The 21,222-nt window shown below is 36.5% G+C and overlaps 1 protein-coding gene across 3 annotated transcripts in view; it reads left to right on the top strand.

The window, feature by feature from the left end:
* tmod1 (tropomodulin 1) overlaps positions 1-21,222 on the top strand; it is a 38,843-nt gene that overhangs the window by 13,168 nt on the left and 4,453 nt on the right. For all 3 annotated transcript variants that reach the window (XM_030149627.1, XM_030149609.1, XM_030149619.1), the window contains 7 exons: positions 7,573-7,729; positions 10,865-10,981; positions 15,715-15,804; positions 17,524-17,654; positions 17,831-17,938; positions 18,944-19,087; positions 20,945-21,089. In XM_030149627.1, the coding sequence (XP_030005487.1) occupies positions 7,573-7,729; positions 10,865-10,981; positions 15,715-15,804; positions 17,524-17,654; positions 17,831-17,938; positions 18,944-19,087; positions 20,945-21,089 (892 nt within the window). The remainder of the gene's footprint in view (positions 1-7,572; positions 7,730-10,864; positions 10,982-15,714; positions 15,805-17,523; positions 17,655-17,830; positions 17,939-18,943; positions 19,088-20,944; positions 21,090-21,222) is intronic.

The raw sequence follows: 21,222 nt of genomic DNA, 5'->3' as shown, positions 1-21,222 counted from the left end.
AATGTGAAAAAAGTTAGATTGAAACTTTTGCAAATATAATATGTATATATATATATATATATATATGTATATATATATATATATATATATATATATATATATATATATATATATATATATATATATATATATATATATATATACATATATATAAAACATGTACATAAGTATTCATGCCATCACACTTCCTCTTAGACCACTGAATTAAATATACTGAAAGGTATGTATGATTAGGACTACAACTAAAGGTACAGTCAGAATTTGGAATATTATAAAGTTTATCCAGGATTTTAAAACAAGGTAAAGTAAAAGACAAGCAGTCAAAATATTGAAAATGATGCCAACATCACACAATTCAAAACAAGGTTTCAAAAACCTCAACAGCAGTAGGATACTGCAGGTATTAGACATGTCAGAATTAACCCATTAAGACCCAAACATCCACCGACAACCGAAACCATCAACTGAACTAAACTGTTAAATACCTGTTCATCCACTAACCCTATCAATACATGTAAATAATTGGTGTAAAATGCAGTTTATCATCTTTTCATGGTCATCAGATATGACCCATTTGGACGTTCAGAGGCTCCGTAGTTACCATGGAAATATCGTCATCTTCTACAACATTGATTCACCAGTAAAACCCATGGAGTTGGATCAATGACAGTGGATGGAGACACTGGATTTATGTTCAATTAATGATATATTTTACTGTAAAAATCATGTTTTCTTCAGTTTTCTCTGTTTCTGATATAATAGCCCTCAACTTTAATCTGAGCTTTTATGAACATCTACATGATCAATGAAATGCATATAAGAAAATACATGATTTACACTGAAAAACATAAAAAATACAGACCCTAATATTATAATAAATGGTAATAAATCACTTAAGAAAGGTTAGAAATAGAGAAAAATTAATATGAGAACTGCTGCAAAAGTGACACTGGGTCTTTATGAGTTAAAACAAAAAAGAAAAGAGAAGAAAAGGAAAGGAAAGAGAAGAAAAGAAAAAAAAACTATGAAGCTCATGTGGCACCTCGAAACATGGAGCCTGCATTACACTTCATAAACAAGGAATCGAAAGTCTGAACCACTGACAGAGTACCAACCTGTTTATGGCAGAGCTTCATTCAACTCTCCCTCACATCTACAGATTACCAACAGGTTGAGTGTGGACTGTCATTTGCACTTGCGCATTATGCAATTAGGCCAAATGACAAATCATCCTCCTGACTTGGTCACCGGTAATCTCAGTGGTGAAAACACCAAATTTCCCTCCATTTATTTTTTGTAATGAGTAACGATACTGTGCATTAAAAATGTATTGGAGTAGAAGTATGGAACTGCGTTAGGAAATGTAGTAAAGTAAAAGTGAAAGTAAACAGAATAAAAAATACTCAGTAAAGTACAAATTCTCCCAAAACATACTTGAGTACAGTAGTGAAGTATTAGAGTATTCGAGTACTTCGCTACTAAGCGACACTGTATAAGAATGAGGTGAGTAGAGGTCAGTTCTTCAGTACATGCAGGTGGATGGGCTAATGCAGTGGTTCCCAACCTTTTCTGGCTCCTGACCCCATTTTAACAAAACAAATTTCTGGTGACCCCAGACATTCAAAACAGAGTCTTTTTTTTTTTTTTTTTTTGCCAAAATTAATTTGTTTTTGATCATGTAATAGTTTGCTATACTATGTTACAAATAAACATTCAGTTTAGACAACATTTAGTCTATATAATGTATATTATTATGGACAGAGGCAGAAAAGCCAGGTGTAGATTACTGCACAAAGTGAGAATTTTATTTTCCTTGCTCAGGATATGTACAGTCAGTCCAGCTTGGATTTACAAGGCTGACAATTAATACTGAACAAACAAGAACTCCAACTACGAATTCTGAAAGAACTGCAGCATCTGAAACTGACCACAATGAACATTTGAAAGATAAACAGTACCGCAGTGCTTCAGTTTCAGCTTCAGAGTTTGTCATGTCTTTTATGGACTGGGATTGTCTCTCTCAACTCACCATATATTTTTTATTAGTAAGTTTTTATTTCTATTTTTATCAATTACTAGAAATTTCAGGCGACCCCATTTAAATTCCAGGTGACCCCACGTGGGGTCCCAACCCCAAGGTTGAAAAACACTGGGCTAATGTGTACAGACCATCAGTTACTTGGGTTTAGTTGCTGTTGCTTTCATATGATGTGTTTATTTCTGTGTCGGTCGGATCCAGTGCCAGTCTGATCCCCCCACTGCGATGTGTCAGGAGTTAAGGGGATGACAGCAGCTGTAATAGCTTTCTGATGAATGTCGAAGTGCTCATAAAGAGGCTGGAATCCCCCTCACTGCCAAGGGGATGACTGAAAGGCTCCGATGTGGAGGGCCGGTGTGTGAGTGTTTGTGTTCTTAGCGTTTGAGAGACTGATTTACCGTAGGGACCTCATGACGTAAACAGAGGAAACCGACGGAGGCAGAGCGTGTGAGTTTACCTTGTTTGTGCCTGTTTCTGAGGGCAAACCCACTGCATTTGTGCCCATTTACTTTGAAACACGGTGAATGTTCCCAGCAGGTCTGCCCACGTCAGTTCCAGTAAAAAGCACAGTCGTGTTGAACAAAAGAACAACATGTTCACCAGCTGCACTGTTATTTGACACAGATACATTTATTGTCAATGATGTAGAGACTATTTTGTTTCATGCTGCCTTTGTTGTGGTCTTTCCCTCAAACAAAAAACTTGGACTGGACATACTCAGGGTTTTCCTGCAGGGACTAGAGGTGGATTTCTCTAGTTTTTGACAGTCTGAAATGATCCTGTAGCACTGAGTTTTAGTTTTGATGATATTATTAACCCGGCGACACGGTGGTGCAGTGGATAGCACTTGTGTCTCACACCAAGAAGGTTTGATTCCAACACCAGTCGATGGGCGTTGGACCTTTCTGTGTGGAGTTTACATGTTCTCCCCTTGTCTGCGTGGGTTCTCTCTGGGTACTCCGGCTTCCTCCCACCATCCAAACACATGCACTGATAGGTTAATCAGTTCATCTAAATTGCCCATAGGTGTGAATGTGAAAGTGGTTGTTTGTCTCTATATGTTCAGCCCTGTGATGAACTGGTGACATGTCCAGGGTGTACCCCGCCTTTGCTCATAAGTAGCTGGGATAGGCTCCAGCGACCCCCGTGACCCTAGTGAGGATAAAGCAGGTTCAGAAAATGAATGAATGATATTATTAACCCACAAAGAACTCAACAGGTATTGGCAACTGGAACACTGGTCTACAAGGAAAATGCTTCCAGAATAAAAGTAATGAAATTTTACCACATGAGAGTCACTGATAAAGAAAAATCAAGTAAAAAATGCTGGTTGGCTAAACTTTCCAAGATACAGCCTTGGGTCAAAATGTGAAATTCAAGAATTAACGAGAGAATGGGTTTGACTCAAAAGGAATATTTGTCTCAGAGCTACAAGATCTACTTCAAAACACTGTCTGCACATTAGAATACATTCACTTTACAGGTTCTATTTAGTGGAAGATTTATAAAACTATTATATAAATGTACATAAACCAATATATATGTGTAATAACACTTAATCATATACCTTGAAAACATCAGCAAACCGGCACTTTTGTCATTTATTTTCCAATTAATCTTATTAAAATACGTAACATTTAGCACATTTAATGTCTGAAGCAAATCATTTCTAAAAAATTGTAGACCAGTGAAATTAATACCTGTTGAAAAAACAACTAATCCTATCGATACATGTAAATAATTGGTGTAAAATGCAGTTTGTCATCTTTCATGGTCATCAGATATGACCTATTTGGAAGTCCAGAGGTAGTGAACGTGGAAACACCGTCATCTTCTACAACACTGATTCACCAGTAAAACCCAGTGGGTGAAGACATTTGATTTATGTTGTTAGTGATATATTAAGCTGAAAGACTCACTTTTTCCTCTGTTTTCTCTGTTTCTGTTATAATAACCCTCAACTATAATATGAACTTTTATGAACATCCACAATGATCAGTGAATCAAATACAGGAAAATATCGTTTTACTGTAAAAACATAAAATACATGGGGATAATATTATAATGAATGTTGATAAATCACTTAAGAAAAGTTAAATATAGAGAAAAAATCAACTATACTTGAGAAATGACTTGACTCTGCTGTCAATGAGCAAATACAAAGAAAAACCTAACGTCACCAATGAGTACCACATGCTGATTTCGTGGGAGCCAGGAGATATGTTTGATGAAGTGTTTGTTTGACAGATAGTGGTGGTGAAGCTGGTTTCTGCACTGTTTTTCTTTTATGTATATTCATTATTCTAAGTAGAAGGCTCTGACGAACCTTTCCCTTCTACCAAAATGGATAGAGCTGCAGAAAAACTTACAGCAGGTAAAGGACTCCAGCAGCTCTTGTTGTATAGAACAACTTTATTTAACTCTAAAATTAGACCAATGCAGGTTTTGTGGCCAGGGGTCATCAGTAGGTACTTAACCAGCTGCTTTTAAATCGGATATGAAACATGAAAAATGGCTATGTAGCTGCAGGTCAGTCATTACAACATATCAGCTCAGACACAAGTCCGTTAGTCCAATCAGAGACAAGACTAATTATATATAATTATATATAATTATATATTATAATTATATTAGGACTACAACTGCAGGTACAGGTGAGGGGGTGGAGCTTGAATTTGAATGTCAAGTCGACTTCAAACCACACATGTATCTGTCAAAACTATGTATACAGTTGAGTTGAGTTCAGTCATTTGCCACTTTCATATATGGAAGCAAATACCCTTCTCTATTCATCATGATGCTCATCCCATGTAAAAATAATATTAGAAACCTTTTCATGCAATGCTTCGAATCAATAAATATACACATAGTAAGAATCAGCTGATGTGTAAAAGAATAGAAAGTGTAAAGTTTTTGTCATATAATACAAAAAAAACTGTAAAAAAAAAAAAATACTAAAATGTGAAGGTCAAAAAATCCAAATTGCTTCTCTCTTTTTTCTTTTAAATTAACATCACTCCCTCTTACACTAGGTCTTATGGTTTTAAAGATTGCATAAAAATGTAACTACATTTTTTATTTTGAAAGAATCTTGGAGTTTTCTTACACATGGTTACGCCAAATGGCACAATATTATCAAAGTGGCTATTGCCACAGTACTGTGGGACTACTTTCTCATTTGGCTATTACCACAGAGCCAATCAACGCCCTCGTTATAAGATAAGAAAAGAAAAGATAAGACTTTATTGATCCCACTATGGGGAAATTTCACAGTTGACAGCAGCAACACACAACACAACAATACAAGAGAAAGACAGGTAGAAAAAAAACACAAGGGAGAGTGAAATATAAAGGAAAATGAGAAATTTGGTATTCAGAGAATTAGAATTAAACATTCTTAAAATTCAAAATTTAAATGGTATTTACATATTTACATTATTTACATTGTGGTTGCACATGTAGATGGTAATATCCTGTGCTGACTGGTAACCTGTCACCCTGCTGCCACAGTACGGTGGCAATTAGTATTGCACATGCCATGGGCCTATCCGGTTACAGGAAAAGGCCAGGGTACCAGTTACAGGTTTGCAGGCCTGTTAACATTTTCAGTTTCAGCATGCAAGCAAACAGCATGAAACGTTTCACCTCTTATGAAGGACTTGCCCAGGTTTTTGATGAATATAAATCAGTCACTGGGACAATGTACAGAGTGCAGAATTCAGATCATTTGATTGGCTCTGTGACAGTAGACAAACCGATCTTACGTGCCACAGTACTGTGGCAGTAGCCATTGCCCAGTGTTATAGAATAAGTTTTTCTCGTGACCCCAAACCCTGTATTCATGTGTAAAGTTGAGACGCTGCAGTTCGCCCACGTGGCCGTTACCTCATTCAGGCACATGTGTCTGTGGTGTTTGTGCTGAAAGAAAGCTGGAAATACAGGGAGTGAAAGTCACACGGCTAAAAATACCATACTGTAAAAGAGTGTAAGAGGCTTGTTATCTACAGCTGATATACACTAACTGTGTGGCAGTGATGTTTTAACATAGTAACATAATACTACTGCAAGTTGGATGAATGTTAATGAACCACCACTAGAAGAACTGAGTGCAACTGAATGACTGATTTTAAGCAGTTGAGTATGTATGGTCTGGCTGTGTGAATATGTTCGATGCTTCAGATGATATAGGAGATGAAAACAGAAGACCAAGAGGCAGAGAAAGCTAATGACTGAGACAGAGACAGGCCTCTAAGTGCTGAGAGGACAGATAAGATACGGAGCTAAAAGTAGCACTTCTGAGAGCTCGGTTCTGATACTGGTTTAGGTTGAAAATAACCTGATGAGCTGCAAAGTGCTGGGAAACATCCTGCTCATGTCTTGTGCTCAGTTAGAAATAGAGACATTAACCAGAGCGTTTCTTTATCCCCCTCAGTGTTCTCACAGACAATAAAATAGTGTGTTCATTTTATCTCTCTCAGTCCTTAAAATCCTTCAATGAATAAACTGTATTAAAATAGACTTACTTTATTAATCCACAAAGGAAATAATTTGGTCACAATAGCTCAGTTGTGTACAAAAACATTCTTGAAGAACACTAACAAAAAAGTAACAAATAAAAGGAAAGTAAGAGTGAAGAAATAAAAGCAATAAATGATATAAACAGAATCCTATATTATAAAAGGGAAGTGGACTGTGTTTGTGTGTCTCAGGCATCATGCAAAATCCAGAAAAAGCTGTCTGCTGCAGTTTGGCATACTTATGTAGTTTTGGTCAAGGAAGAGACTAGTGAAAAAGGCAAGTTGATAGGACCAATATTTTGGGAGATATTAGTAATTTTGAAATACAGTGGCCAATCACGTTGCTATGCCCAGAATCACAGAATTATCATTAAAGTGGGTTACCTAGCAACAGATATTGAAATTTACCAAGAAAGTAAAAGACTGAACTGTATCAGAGGATCTAGAACGCACTAGTAGACCAAAAAAAAAGGTATATTGCAGAAAAAAAGATATGCAGTGTTACAGCTTTCAAGCACTTAACTATATATTAATCTGCATAAATTCTGGAAAAAAAAAAATTAAGAGACTTTTCCAAATTTCCACACCTGAAGTCCTGTGAAAATATGTGAAATGTGATCAAGAGGAAGACGGTTGGCCATGAGCTGTAAAAAAAATTTTGAGGATTGTTTGCACATTTACACCACAAGCATAAACTTTTTTTTTCTATTTTTTTTTTGCAAAATTCTGCATTTGTATTGTTTTAACAAGTGTCACTTTATATAGTAAATGCATTAAATGATGTAATGCAATTTTGGATAATATCACTTCTGCAATAATAACTTACTCAAAACACATATCTACAAATAGTAAAGCTGCTGGTGAAGGATTCGTGTCACTTTTCAGCTACCCCTGTCTGCAGAAATCTAATCAAGGTCCGATCCGAAACAGGAATATTTGTATCATACACAAGATGTTTCAGGACTATATCTAATGCGAACAGACCTTTAAACTGTGTGAATTCTCATCCTGGTTTAGAATGCATTGTTGCCGGCTGGTATGCGGCAGAAGGACCAGACAAAGAAAGCTCCGACAGGAACATTTCAGAGAGATAACCTCCTGGCCCATCTGGAGAAACAAGCCAAAGAGCATCCTGACAGAGAAGACCTGGTGCCGTTCACTGGGGAGAAAAGAGGTACTGAAGTGCACTGTTGGCAAAAGCATGGTATGGGTCAAAACACAGTATTCGAAATCTCTCTAATGGGACATTTTAGAGACAATTTGACAGATTAGTGTTGCTAAATGACCCACATTTTAACTTTTGAGTTCATTTTTGCTTTAGTTGGACCATAAGGGATTATCCAAAACAAGGATTTACTTTACATTGAAATAAATGTTGGAATGGCAATCAATTAAAGTTTGATCTCTAACGGGACATTACTGTGTTTTGGCCCATATTATTTATGACTCATAACTAATCTGTTTAAATGGTAATCTGTTTATGTAATGACTTAAGACGTTGATGAAACCACAGTAGTATCCATAGACCTGAAACAAGGATTCAGACGAAAGCCTAAATGTAGGTATGTTGGAGTACGAGGATTTTTTTCATCTCAAGGTGCTTACATCAGGGCTTATGAAGCCTGTCAACAGTCCATCAGTCATCTGGTGTGGACACAGAGGTGTGTGTGTGTGACGGATGGTGAGAGATGCCTGAGCTGTGGGAGAAACTCTAGAACAGGGGTGTCAAATATACGGCCCACTGCTCAAAAACTGGCCCTCCCTCTGTAGTCCAAACACTACAGAGAAGACACTGACAGTCAAGGGTGTCATTGAGTTTTTAATCATAAGGTTAAGTACTATATTTTTCATTTCCAGATGCCTGGTCTGTGAGTTGTAATGCTTGTGTGTAAATGAGAAGCTGATGTTTAATATTGTTAAAAGTGCACTTATTTTTTTTTTTAAACAAATTTCAGGTTCTTCATGGTTGTCCTGGTTATTCATGTTGTACGTGAAAGGATAGTTTGTAAATGTAAACATCTTCATACTGTAATTTTACTTTTTTGCGCTAAGAAAAAAGAAAAGTTTGGAGCTTTCATTCCCAAACTAAAATGAGTTTGACATCCATGCTCTTGAACGGGGGTGTCAGACTCATTTTAGTTCAGGGGCCACATTCAGCCCAATATGATCTCAAGTGGGCCAGACCAGTAAAACAATAACAGTGATGAAAAAAGTAAAATTGCATTATAAAAGTGTTTATATCTACAAACTGTCCTTTAAAAATGTGAATTACATGAAAAACCTGAAATCTCTTAAGAAAAATAATTGCCATTTTAACAATATTATGTCTCAGTTTATCATTTTCACATGTACATTACAACTTACAGATCACAGTGGATCAACAAATACACAAAACATTTATTAACAGGTAGAATATTAGTAAAATTACACCTATGTCTCTTAAGACATGTCAGGTTGTTCATATTTGTTCAGGTTATTCACATTTTTTGTGAAAGGATAGTTTGTAAATGTAAACATGTTCATATAATTTTTTTTTACACTAAAAACGAGAAAAATTCAAATTAAATTAGATAAAGTTCAATTAAAGAGTTTTTTTTGATAGTATTCTACTTGTCCAACCCACTTGAGATTGAATTGGGCTGAATGTGGAACCTGAACTAAAATAATTGTTAATATCTTCAGTGTAATTGTTGTATTCACAAATTCATCCCACAGGCCAGATTAGACCCTTTGGTGGGTCAGTTTTGGCCCGTGGGCCGTAGATTTAACACCTGTTGTCTAAGGTGTGAATGTGTGAGTGGATGGTTGTTCATCAGTATGTGTCAGCCCTGGTCCTGGATGAACGTCACAAGGACCAAGCAGTTCAGAAACTGGATGGATACAATAATATGGGTTGCATTTTCATTACTTTGCAATAAGCTGGAAAGAAGTCACCACCATGTTCCACCTAAACAGGAAGCTTCATTTGTTTTTTCTGTTTCATGATGGGTGGCATCAACATTAAGGTGTGTAACCGTCACCTTGTACCAGAGATAATATAATAACAAGTGGTTCCAGGCACAACAAACCCCACCCCTTGCACGTATTGTAGCTTATTTTGGCATCGATCCAGCTGGCGTCATCATGTCCATGCGTGTGCTGATGTCAGCATATCAATTCAAACAAAACTGATGTTTTTATAGACATATGAAATTTCACCCATTATAAGTAAATGGGAGGAAAAAAAAGATTTAAAAATTAATTAAAAAATTGAACTTTGACCTACTTTTCCCAAAATGTAACCATAACTATTCTGGGTCACTGGCAATCTATAAACCCAATTTGGTAGAAATTCAACCAATAGTTTTGCTGCTACAGACATGTGAAATTTCACCTTTTATAAGTAAATGGGAAACAAAGAATTAAAAAATTGCATAAAAAACTTAAACTTTGACCTATTTTTCCCAAAATGTAATGACATCTATTCTAGGTCCCTGGCAATCTATTACCCAATTTGGTATAAATTCAACCAATAGTTTTGCTGCTAGAGTGTTAGTAAACAAAGAAACAATCCCCCTTGCCTCCCCTTCAGGGGGCGGGGTGATAAGCCCAGAACGGACAAAGTAAACACTGTATTGAGAGACTTTTCTGATTTTGTGGCTGCTGTCGGTGAAAGAGGGGGAGACTATTTAACTAGCTGCTATCTGTCTCTTCCCTAGTACATGTCGCTAAATGTGATACATTGAACCTTTAATGGCATCATCTCATTGAAGCTATAGTATAACAACAACTGAGTGGAGAATTAGCACCCACTGCTCTTTGTCTTTGCTAGATGTATGCTTATTGTTAAAATACAGCAGAAGACAGTTAATTGAGCCCATTGAGCCCAATTATTTGTATAATAGTCAACTAAACTTTTATGATGGAGGAGCTTTATAACTGTGCTAAAAGAGGACACAAGTGCTTTTCAGAAAGTCGCACAGCACTCAGCAGCCTCTGTTTAAATGAGCCTCACAAATTGTCGGGCTGAAACTTTAGAAGCTGAACACACACAAGCACATAGCAGATGGGTCTCTACAGAACTAAAGTTGTGCGACTGAAAAACAGATGGTGACGACAGTGTGCGGTCAGATATGACGGGTAGAGGAAGTCACCTCAGTGAGGGTCGGCGTTATGTAACAGAGTCTGGTCTTAAATACCAGCCAAGCCCCGAGAAATTTTTGGACACATAACTGGACATTAACAGTTAACAATACGTTGAGAACACACACCTGTTGTATTACCACCTATGTGGGTTTTTCTGTGTTGAATCCATCCAATCATGTTTCAGGGAAAGCCTGGGTGCCTAAAAAAATTGTGGACCCCATGATTGAGAATGTGACCCTGGAGCCGGAGCTGGAAGAAGCCCTTGCTAGTGCTACGGATGCTGAACTCTGTGATATCGCAGGTAATATACTCATAAATATACTCTGTGCACAGAATGTAAATAGTAAAATACATTTTTCATAAGTGGATTCATGTGAAAGTCCAGTTTCTTTTATCCCGACTCCTGATAGACAATATATTGTAAAAACAAAGAAAAAGATAATTCAAACTTTTTATGTTTGTTATTTCACCCATTTATGAATTATGCCTCTAAAGGTAAGAGAGAAAGAATGAAGACGAAAAAGAAAAGAAAATTCACTTTGTTACACACACATACAGTAGAAGCGCTGAAGTGTAGGTGAATTAATATTCTTTTGGACAGACCTGCAGAATGGTCATAAAGAGAACTAAATTTGTGGCCAGTTTTTCCCTATGTTTTATTTATTTGGTCTCACATTTTGATTAATTCACATCTATGACTGTGACTATGAAGGCGTTGTGTGACTACGCTGTTATCCATTAAGTTGGAATAAAATATTTTTAACCTCTTCTCACAAAATGATAGTGATAATGTGATAATTTATTCTTGATAGATAAAGTGTAACTGGGACTCAGTATGTAATCATTACACCGGGTCAGAGGTGATACTGATGTGTATAAATAGGAATAAAAACAGGGATCTGTCTGAAAACAAAGTTATTCCAACTTTATGGACAACAGTGTATTTTACAACCTACACACTGAAAGTATAGGCCACTTCATGTAGGACTGCAGAGCATTTTCATCCATTGTCACCCACATATAAAGGCACTAAGTGTGTTTCCGTAAATATATTTAATTCTTTAAAAATTTTTTAACAGAAGATGTTTATGGAAATTAGCAAAATGTAAAAAAAAAACACAAAAACTTGAAGTGTTTTTTTTAGGGCTGGGCAAGTTAACGCATTGTTACCGCATTAACGCATTCATTAAATAACGCCGACAATTTTTTAAAATCTCACGTTAATGCCATTTTATTCTAACTCATATTATTCTGCCTCTGCTTGTGTGCATGTAGCAATTAGCTCGGCAGATAGACAACAGGTTTACCAAGAAAAGCCGGACGCCAAAAACTTCTCTCCAGATCTTTTACTTGAGACTCACTGTAAAACTGCAACATACATACAAAATATGTCTCAGTTCTGTTCATTGCCTTAGTACATTTACATGGTATTATACATTTAAATGAATGGGAAAAAGATTCCTAGCTTGATGCTAACTTGAATAGGAATATCCATAGACACGCTAACGATTAGCATTTACAGATTAACTTAAAATTTACGTCTTTTTATCCAGCAACAAAGGTTCACATCAGAGATATTTTATACTGTTCATTCTTACAACAACTGAACATAAAATACTCAGAGACAAATGTTTTTCAGGCCATACAAACAGAGTGAAAGAAACGTGTCTGTTAGTTCCTTCTTATGTCCGAACTGGCTACGGGAACACCGCAAATACAAAACATATTTTAGTGCAACTTATTCCGACCACTAGAGGGCCCCCTTTGCTTGCTTTTAACAACTGAACATCACATATTATTGGGCTTATTAGTATTAGTACTTATTAGTGGGCTTAAGACTCCTGTCAGTCACTCACAACCAGAAATAAACTGGTGGGGACGTAAACATGGAGAAAAGTAGCGGTCTTTTCCATGGACATTTTCATTTTAAATGTCTTCAGATGGTGGGGTTGAGAAGGACAAAGTTGTTTGTAAGCACTGCAATGTGGAATTATTTTTTGTCACCGGAGTACTTCCAGTCTGAAATATCACTGAAAGGAAATACACACTGTTAATGCTGCGTCCCCCCCCCAATATAACTATGCGATTAATCATGATTAATTGCAGAAATCTATGCGATTAAAATTTTTAATCGCTGCCCAGCACTAGTTGTTTTTTTTTCCCTTTCCAGAATAAATGCACATTTATCTTATCTTATCTTATCTTATCTTATCTTATCTTATCTTATCTTATCTTATCTTATCTTATCTTATCTTATCTTATCTTATCTTATCTAAAACAGGTAGCATTGGCTGATGAGGAGACCAGGTTATTTCTCTGTCTTTTCTATTAAAAGACATCACAGCATTTTCAGATCACCATTACCATCAGAATAGAACTACTGTATGTGAATTGTGTCCTAATGCACCACCTGATGGTAACACAATCCAGCCCTGAATATTTAGTCTGAATGAATTCATGAGTTTTCTTCAAATTCACATGACTTCATGGAAACACAGCTCGTGCCCAACATTTTAGTTAATTGTGAAGTTAAAACATACAATTAGATCATGTAAGACCATAAAACATACTAGATGTACAACGCAATCCATTGGCTGTATAGTTTTATTGTTTGTGTTTTTTTAAGTTAAATAGACATTATATCAAAATGCAAGAAAACCTGTTAGCATCTGTAACATGTCTCACATTGTCTCGTATCTTTTCTCGTTTGATATGTTGTCAGATCTCACTAGTATAGGTACAATTAATTCATCTGCAGCTACACTAATGAAAATGTTAATAATTATAATAATAATGATACTTGAACCACGTGCAGATACACTTCATGTGTTGGGGAAAAAAGCTGAGAATGAATCGTGAATTAATCAAAACATGGTCTCAATGTAGATTTTCCTCTCCATGTCCACTCCACTTACTCATCTTCATCTTCAGCATACTCCTCCTACCTCTAACTCATCTTTGTAAACACTCCATCATGGCCTGATCTAGCATCTGTTCATCTACTTTTCTTTAATCGGACTCCTCTCCATCTCCTCTAGCGCTCCTTCCATCCTCCATCCTCCCTCCACTTTTCCTCCTCATCTTTCCATCTCCTCCTCCATCCCTGCTGGATCTGTCTGTGCGTTAGCTGAGCACCGTTCAGGGTATCTCTACACTGTGCACTAGTGCATGGAATGATCATGTTCATGTTGACGTTAAACCAAACCATACACTTCAACTCCAATGGAAAGCTCAGGTTTTTGCATGTATGTTACTGACATATACTGCATGTGCAAACTTTGAACTGATATGTTGTAAAATAAATAAATAAATAACCAAACAACAAATGTTTAAGATAAATGAATTCCAAATTTGAACATGAATTCAAATCAGGAGTAAATAGTGAAATAATGACAAGCTTTTTAGTTATTAAAATAGAATTTATTCTTAAATATGTCTTGAAACATTTAAAATCCTACTCCACAGAATGCAGTACTTTTAAAATTCCCCCAATATTAACCCTTATAGACTTCCAAATAATTTTTATAGTGAAGTAAATAACCCTTCCTTTGTGAATTATCGCCATTTATTATATTATTAACCTTTGCATTTTGCCTTTAAATTCAGGTACATTCCTATTTTTGATTTAGAGTTATTGTATTGAAATAGAGCATAATATACCACTAACTGAACTTAAAAACAAGCATCTACATCCACTGTCATTTATCACACTACATGGATTTTAGTGGTGAATCAGTGTTGCAGAAGATGACAGTGTTTCCATGTTCAGTATCGAGCCTCTGAACGTCCAAATGGGTCACATCTGTCACCGCTGAAAAGCTGAGAAACTGTATTTTACCTGAATCACATCAATGTATTGATAGGATTAGTGGTTCAGAAGTTTTTAAACATTTTAGATCGTTGGATGCATTTGGTCGGCAGTGGCTGTTTAGGTCTTTGAGGGCAGTGACCGCCAGCTTTTCCTTTGCATCACTTCCTGTATTAGGATGACTGAATATTTTGAGACTACACTGCAAATTATTTGGTTCCTACCAAGATTAAAAAACAACAACTTAGATTTAGATGTGTTAGATAATTTCTCGTCTTAAGAGTTTATTTCTTATCTTAAGCGTTCATACATCTGTTGACATGTTCATTTCTACATTTAACAATCTTTTTTTTCAGTTATTTTTTAATTGATTTTTTTAATAGCAATAGAGCAGAAAAAATGGCTAAGTAATAGGAATTGTCGTTTTTATACAGAACAGAACATACACAAAACACACATACAATACAAAACAAACAAAAAACATTTAACAATCTTAATTCAAGTGAAACTGTTGTTGTTGTATTTACCTGCCAGTGGGACTCGAGATGGAAATTAGCCGTATGGCTATAATCTCTCGTATTTACATGTAAATGTTCATTAATATGAACTGTCTCATTTTAAAAATAAATAAATTCAAATCTAATTATCTTGCTGCATGGGCAGACATTTCATTTGTTTTGAGTACCTTTTTCCTTAGATTTAGCGTTTTTATCTTGTTTTTAGACACCCCTTTTTTTGCAGTGTAAAACAAATAACAAAATAGCATGATATAAATTTTAGATGCTAAAAGAGCTATAAGATGTACCATGGCCTTTTTATTAGGAACAACTTTGGTGGCTTGTGTTTCCTTTTTTTATGTCTTTGCAAACACAGTCCACTACTATTAGAGGAGCTGGGAGTCACAAAGCACAAGTCATGCAGTCAGGGGAGCAGAAATATGCAGATGGAGGTCTTACTGGATTGATTACTGGTTACAATGCAGAACATTTTAGATGCAGCTTTGACAAAATACCTGGTTTTTGTTTGACTCTATCAGATCTGTAATGTTGGAATGCTGCACGTGCTGTTATGCTCTTTGTTAAAGCCTGGTGGTCCTATATACTGTATGGCTGTGTTTTGTTTTTAGTTTTTCCAACAGATGCTGTATGTCTTACTCTGCTTTTTGGACCCTCACTTCATTCTCTCCCCCCTTTCCGTCCTCATTCTGTCTTCTTGCTGTCTTCCAGCCATCCTGGGTATGCACACACTTATGAGTAACCAGCAGTACTACGAAGCCCTGGCCAGCAGCACCATAGTGAACAAGCAAGGCCTCAACAGTAAGTAAAACATACACAGATGCATGTACGGAAATGTTTGTGACTTAGTCTGATAAGTTCTTAGTGTTGGGGATCAGTGAACTACATGTATGGAAAATACTAAACTATGTTTTGTAGCAGTTGTCAAATATATTCTTTACATAACAATTCAAGCAAGTGCACATTAACACCCAAAACTACAAATTTTGGACCAAAACAGGAATGGAATGACTTTCTATTTTACCACTGTTGTATTTAACAAGCCATGATTTGTCTAAATGTGCTAAAAAAAATAAAAAATAAAAAACCTGTTACTTGTGGTGTTACAGTACACAAATTCAATATTACAATAAAACAACAGACCGTTTTTTAAGATGCAAGTTTTTTTTGTCTTCTTTGATTTAAGCTGGAGTTGTTTTATTACAATACTTTTCATTGTAATGAAAATAAATCTGAATAATACTTTTTCATTAAACTCAGTAAAGTTGCATTGTGCATTACATGTATATTATCACTTTGACATTTCTTAGAATTTAATTGGATTTTTTCTAAATATATATTATAGTTGGCCAGAATACATTGCTCTCAGTGTCAGTTTTGCTGTAATTTACCTACAGTATATCCAGATTGATGCACTTGTTATTTCCCTAATGAATTTTCCACTGTGGATAAATAAAGTTGATCTGTATCTGTTTCTGTATCTGTATCTTAACACCATCTATTGTTTTCAGACATAGGTTACATTAGTGCATATGGAGAAACACAGTGAAATAAATCAAAGATTTTGCAACCCATACAAAACCAGTTGTACATTTAAAACAATACACTCTGTCCTCTATGGTCTGATAAAATAACATGATGATGAATGTTTTGCAGACTACCGTTTCACTCTCATTATTTTCATCCCCACATCACACATCACAAACACACTCACACTTTAATGAGCCTTTGGTTTACATTGCGTGGTGGATGTTCCTGTAGATTCTCATTTAGTTCTAAACAAAGACGCATCGTACTTCCAGATATGACCAACTCTTATAATCGAGTCCAGATACAAACATCATCGCAGTATCTGGTGAAATTGTCAGGGGCTTTGTTTTCAACACTGATATACAGGCCAGTGTATAAAAAAAGTGTTTGGACTGTGAAGTAAAGTTTATCTTTGTTGTTATTGCTTGAACATTTTTCACATTTAGGCCTGGATAAAAGCCAGCAGTGAAATCTGCAGCTTTTGCGTCATGTTTTACTGTATGTTTGCAGGGAAATCCTGTAAATATAACAGCTAATACGTAAGCAATGTAGTACTGCAGTGCTATTTACTGAATTTTCTTAGTGTTGTGATGCAGATCCCATTTGCAGTATGTAATAGGTCCTGCTTTCTGTAAATGATTTCTTTTTTGTGCTGCAAAATCATCAAAAGTTTAATACAAACATTTCCATATATCTAAATATTAGTGTAAATGTGATGTTTTCTCCTCTGTTAAGCAGCACAGCAAACTTCCATCCATCGTGATTACTAACTGTGGGAAAATGTACTTTCCTAATCAGTAGAGAGTGCTGTGCTTTGTTTGGCATAAATGTAGGCAGATGTGTTCACAGCGTCGAGCACTCAGCTGTCCAGATAATGATGTTGGCAGCAGCACTGTTGAAGCATATTTTAAAAGCAGCAGCCTTGAATTCTTAATCGATGAGGGAGAAATACTGTACATTTCTGGACTGCTTTGCTATTTTGCTCTGTAGGTGTGATCCAGTCCACCCAGTATAAACCAGTCCCTGATGAGGAGCCTAACGCCACTGATGTAGAGGAGACGCTGCTGAGAATAAAGAGGAATGACCCTGAGCTGGTGGAGGTCAACCTTAACAACATCAGGGTAAGTGTGTGTGTTCATCAGCTGTGACAGTAACACAGTATGATGCAATGTAATAAAAAATATGAAATAGGAAAATGAGAAATGGGCTGATTCATATAGTATTGAACAGTGGTGATTGGCTGTCAGTGTAGTTGCTGATGTGTAATGTTTTGTTGTTGTGCCTTTTCTTCTCCCAGAACATCCCCATCCCGACTCTGAAGGCGTACGCAGAGGCTCTGATCAAAAACACAGTGGTGGAGAGGTTCAGCATCGTAGGAACCAGAAGCAATGATCCCGTTGCATTTGTAAGACACGGGTTTAACTGCTTAGCAACAAATGTTGTAAAGAAGTATATTAGACAAATATCATACTCATTTTATTTATACATGTAGCTCTCGTCACAACAGACACGGATTGGTTCCTTTAAAACTGGCATTTATTTTGCTCTCCTCTCGTCTTTCATGCCGTGAGAACTGATACACATACATACAGCGACAGAAACACATATGCTTACATTAATAACTATACATGACATAGTTGAAAGTGTAAACGTGTAAATATAAACAAAGTGGGTTGCAAATAAAAGAAAAAATACCTCATTGGCCGCTTGTCATGAGCACGAGTTCCTCCGTTTACCTTAACCCATGCCTTTCAATGTAGTGGTTTCATTCAATTCTGCTGTAGTAGCGCAACGTAACAAACATTGGTTCCGGGCCGGACACAGTACCAATATATTAACTATATAAAACAGGATTATTGTCTTCCAATATAAACACATGAAATGACCTTTTAACATTTATCTAAATTATTCAACAACATGAAATTATTAATTATGATCAAACAAATACAACAACATTTACAGTACATATGTACAATAGGTTAGGTTATGAGTGTTTTGGATGTTTAGTTAGAGCAAACTATACCGGTCAGATGACAGAAAGTCATTTTTAATATGTGTTTTATGGTTTTTATTTGTGGGGAAGATATTTAAATCATGTTCCACTTTATCCCAGAACTATTTCAGTCACAATTTTAGACTAAGATCCTTCATGTATCTGAGGTGAGATGCAGTTTTGACCTCACATTAATCTCCAACAGGTTAACCTCGATGTAGCAGACAAGCCCCAGTGTTATATAATATTTAAAGCCATTTTATGTGGTGGAAGGAGTTTTTTCTTTTTTTTTCCACAGAGATGTGGAACTAGTGTTTATGGCACAACCCCTGCCTGATTTCAGCAGAGGTCATGTTAACGATGATGTCACCATTAATCGACATACATTGATTCATGATGTGTTGTGTGTTAACTCAGGCCCTGGCAGAGATGTTGAAGGTCAACACAACACTGAAGAGCCTGAATGTTGAATCCAACTTCATCACAGGGACAGGAATCCTGGCACTTGTAGAGTCTCTGCAACTTAACACTACACTACAGGAGCTGAAGATAGATAACCAGGTACGCTCCTCCAACTGTACATCTGTGACTGCGCTGTGGTGCGTTGAAGCTGTAACTGTGGATGTGTGGGTATGTGTGTCAGGTTAAGTATACAGGCCGTCGCTGCCACTTCAGTCTAATGTTCCCAGATTGCATTCTGATAATGTCTGCGAAGTATTAAGTGTGTGACTCAGTTTTAGCTCTTTAGTTCACTCATTAGTGTTGAATTCTTTACTTCATCTCTCACCTTTCTCCAGTCCATTTCTATCGACTGATTCAGTGACTAATTTTAATGGAATAAATCATTCTCCTCTTCATACACTTGTTGCCATGGAGATCACCTCTGTATCTATACAGTGCTTGAGTTCGGCTCGACAAGACGGTGTAATATTACATCTAAGAACAGTAATGATAAATGAACTGAACTGATCACCTGTTGTAGCATATTATTAACATACATCATAGGGAAAGGAAACTGGGAATTATTAGTCCTCTTCTCCTTGCACAAAAAGAAATGTTAACTCACAAAATATTTTGGGGCAAAATATCGGCAGTTCCTCTCAAAAGGTCCATAAAAATTTCCCATAAAGGTCAGTCAGTCAAACTGTGACTGACTGCACTTAACTGCTCACAATGACGAGAGTTTTCTTACTTATTAGTGTTTTTATTAACAAGATTAAGATAAGGTAAAGTAAATAAGTTAAGGTAAATAAAAGCAAAGCCAGTATATAACTACATTAGGGCTCTAAATGATAATTATTTTCATTCTTCATTAATCTGGTAATTATTTTCTTGATTATTTGATGAATTGTCCGGTTCAGAACGTATTTAAAAAAAGTGATTTAAAGCGGTCAGTTAACTTTGGGTGCATGTCTTTGGATGGTGGAAGGAACCCATGCAGACACTAGGAGACTGAAGCAGCAGTGCCAACAACTGCACCACCATGCCAACCCTCAGCAAAAAAGCAGATTAATTTAAAGGGGTCATATTTTGCTAAACCCACTTTTATTAGTCTTTGGTACATTTATTTGTGTATTTGAACCCTAATAGTTCAGAAAGTTTGAATTTGAACCCTCCAGGTGCTGCAAAGCTATCTTTGTATTCATTTTGGCAAAAACTGAGTGGATTTCTGCAACCTGTTTTAATTCCTTCTTAATTTGTTACGTCTAAAACTAGTTACATCGCGACATTTGCATATATAAGGTCAAGACTTCCGATGAACATTTCTCTGAGTACGACATAACTGTTTGTCAGCAGCAGTGGTTGTAGTCCATACTGAAAATATGTCCAAATACAAGCCGATTACCTAAAATATTCAGTTGTTGGTTGTATTAACGAACACTAGTGGCTGAACGGGACAGAGCAGCACAGTCAACAACCTGGAGGGGGTGGGGCATTTGCATTTAAAGGGCCAGCGCTCAAAACAACCTTTCTGGTGTCATTACTCAGAGATAGGGTTGAAGATAGACCTGTGGAGTTGAATTAATGAAGAATTCAGACCCAAGTATAGCATTTACAGTTTATGTAGACCACAGGGAAATGTTTTAAAATGCATAATTCCATTTAAAAAAGCAAAATATCACTCCTTTAATAGCTGACAACTGATTAATTGTTGTAATGAGTTGAATGTGATTCCATAAATCCAGATATCTAGTGATTGACTGTGACTGTTTCTCGTTCACTTCTGTCACTGTCATTGTTTTGTTGATGAAGAGCAATCTCAAAAACTACATATTTACTGTACAGTTATCATCGTAGTTCCTCATGTGGATGGCCCTTGTCTCAATCTCCTCACTTTACCTCATTTTGATCTTTCTCTTTATCTCTTTTTGCCTCCTCTGTGCTGTCCTCTCTGCATCTCATCTCTCCAAACTCCAGAGCCAACCATTAGGCAACAAGGTAGAGATGGAGATAGCCAGCATGTTGGAGAAAAACACCACACTCTTGAAGTTTGGCTACCATTTCACCCAGCAGGGACCGCGCCTCCGAGGCTCCAACGCAATGATGAACAACAACGACTTGGGTGGGTCACACACACACAGTAACACACTGAGCTGGAAATATCCTGCTGAGACCCAGCAATCCATTTTTGTTCTCAGTAGGGGACAAGAGTTGCACAGCTTCACTTAAAAAAAAAACATAAATGCTGTCTGCTG

Source organism: Sphaeramia orbicularis, chromosome 1, assembly GCF_902148855.1.
Source record: "Sphaeramia orbicularis chromosome 1, fSphaOr1.1, whole genome shotgun sequence".
NCBI lineage: Eukaryota > Metazoa > Chordata > Actinopteri > Kurtiformes > Apogonidae > Sphaeramia > Sphaeramia orbicularis.
Note: the sequence above shows the minus strand (reverse complement) of the source record. Positions and strands in the feature narration are given on the sequence as shown.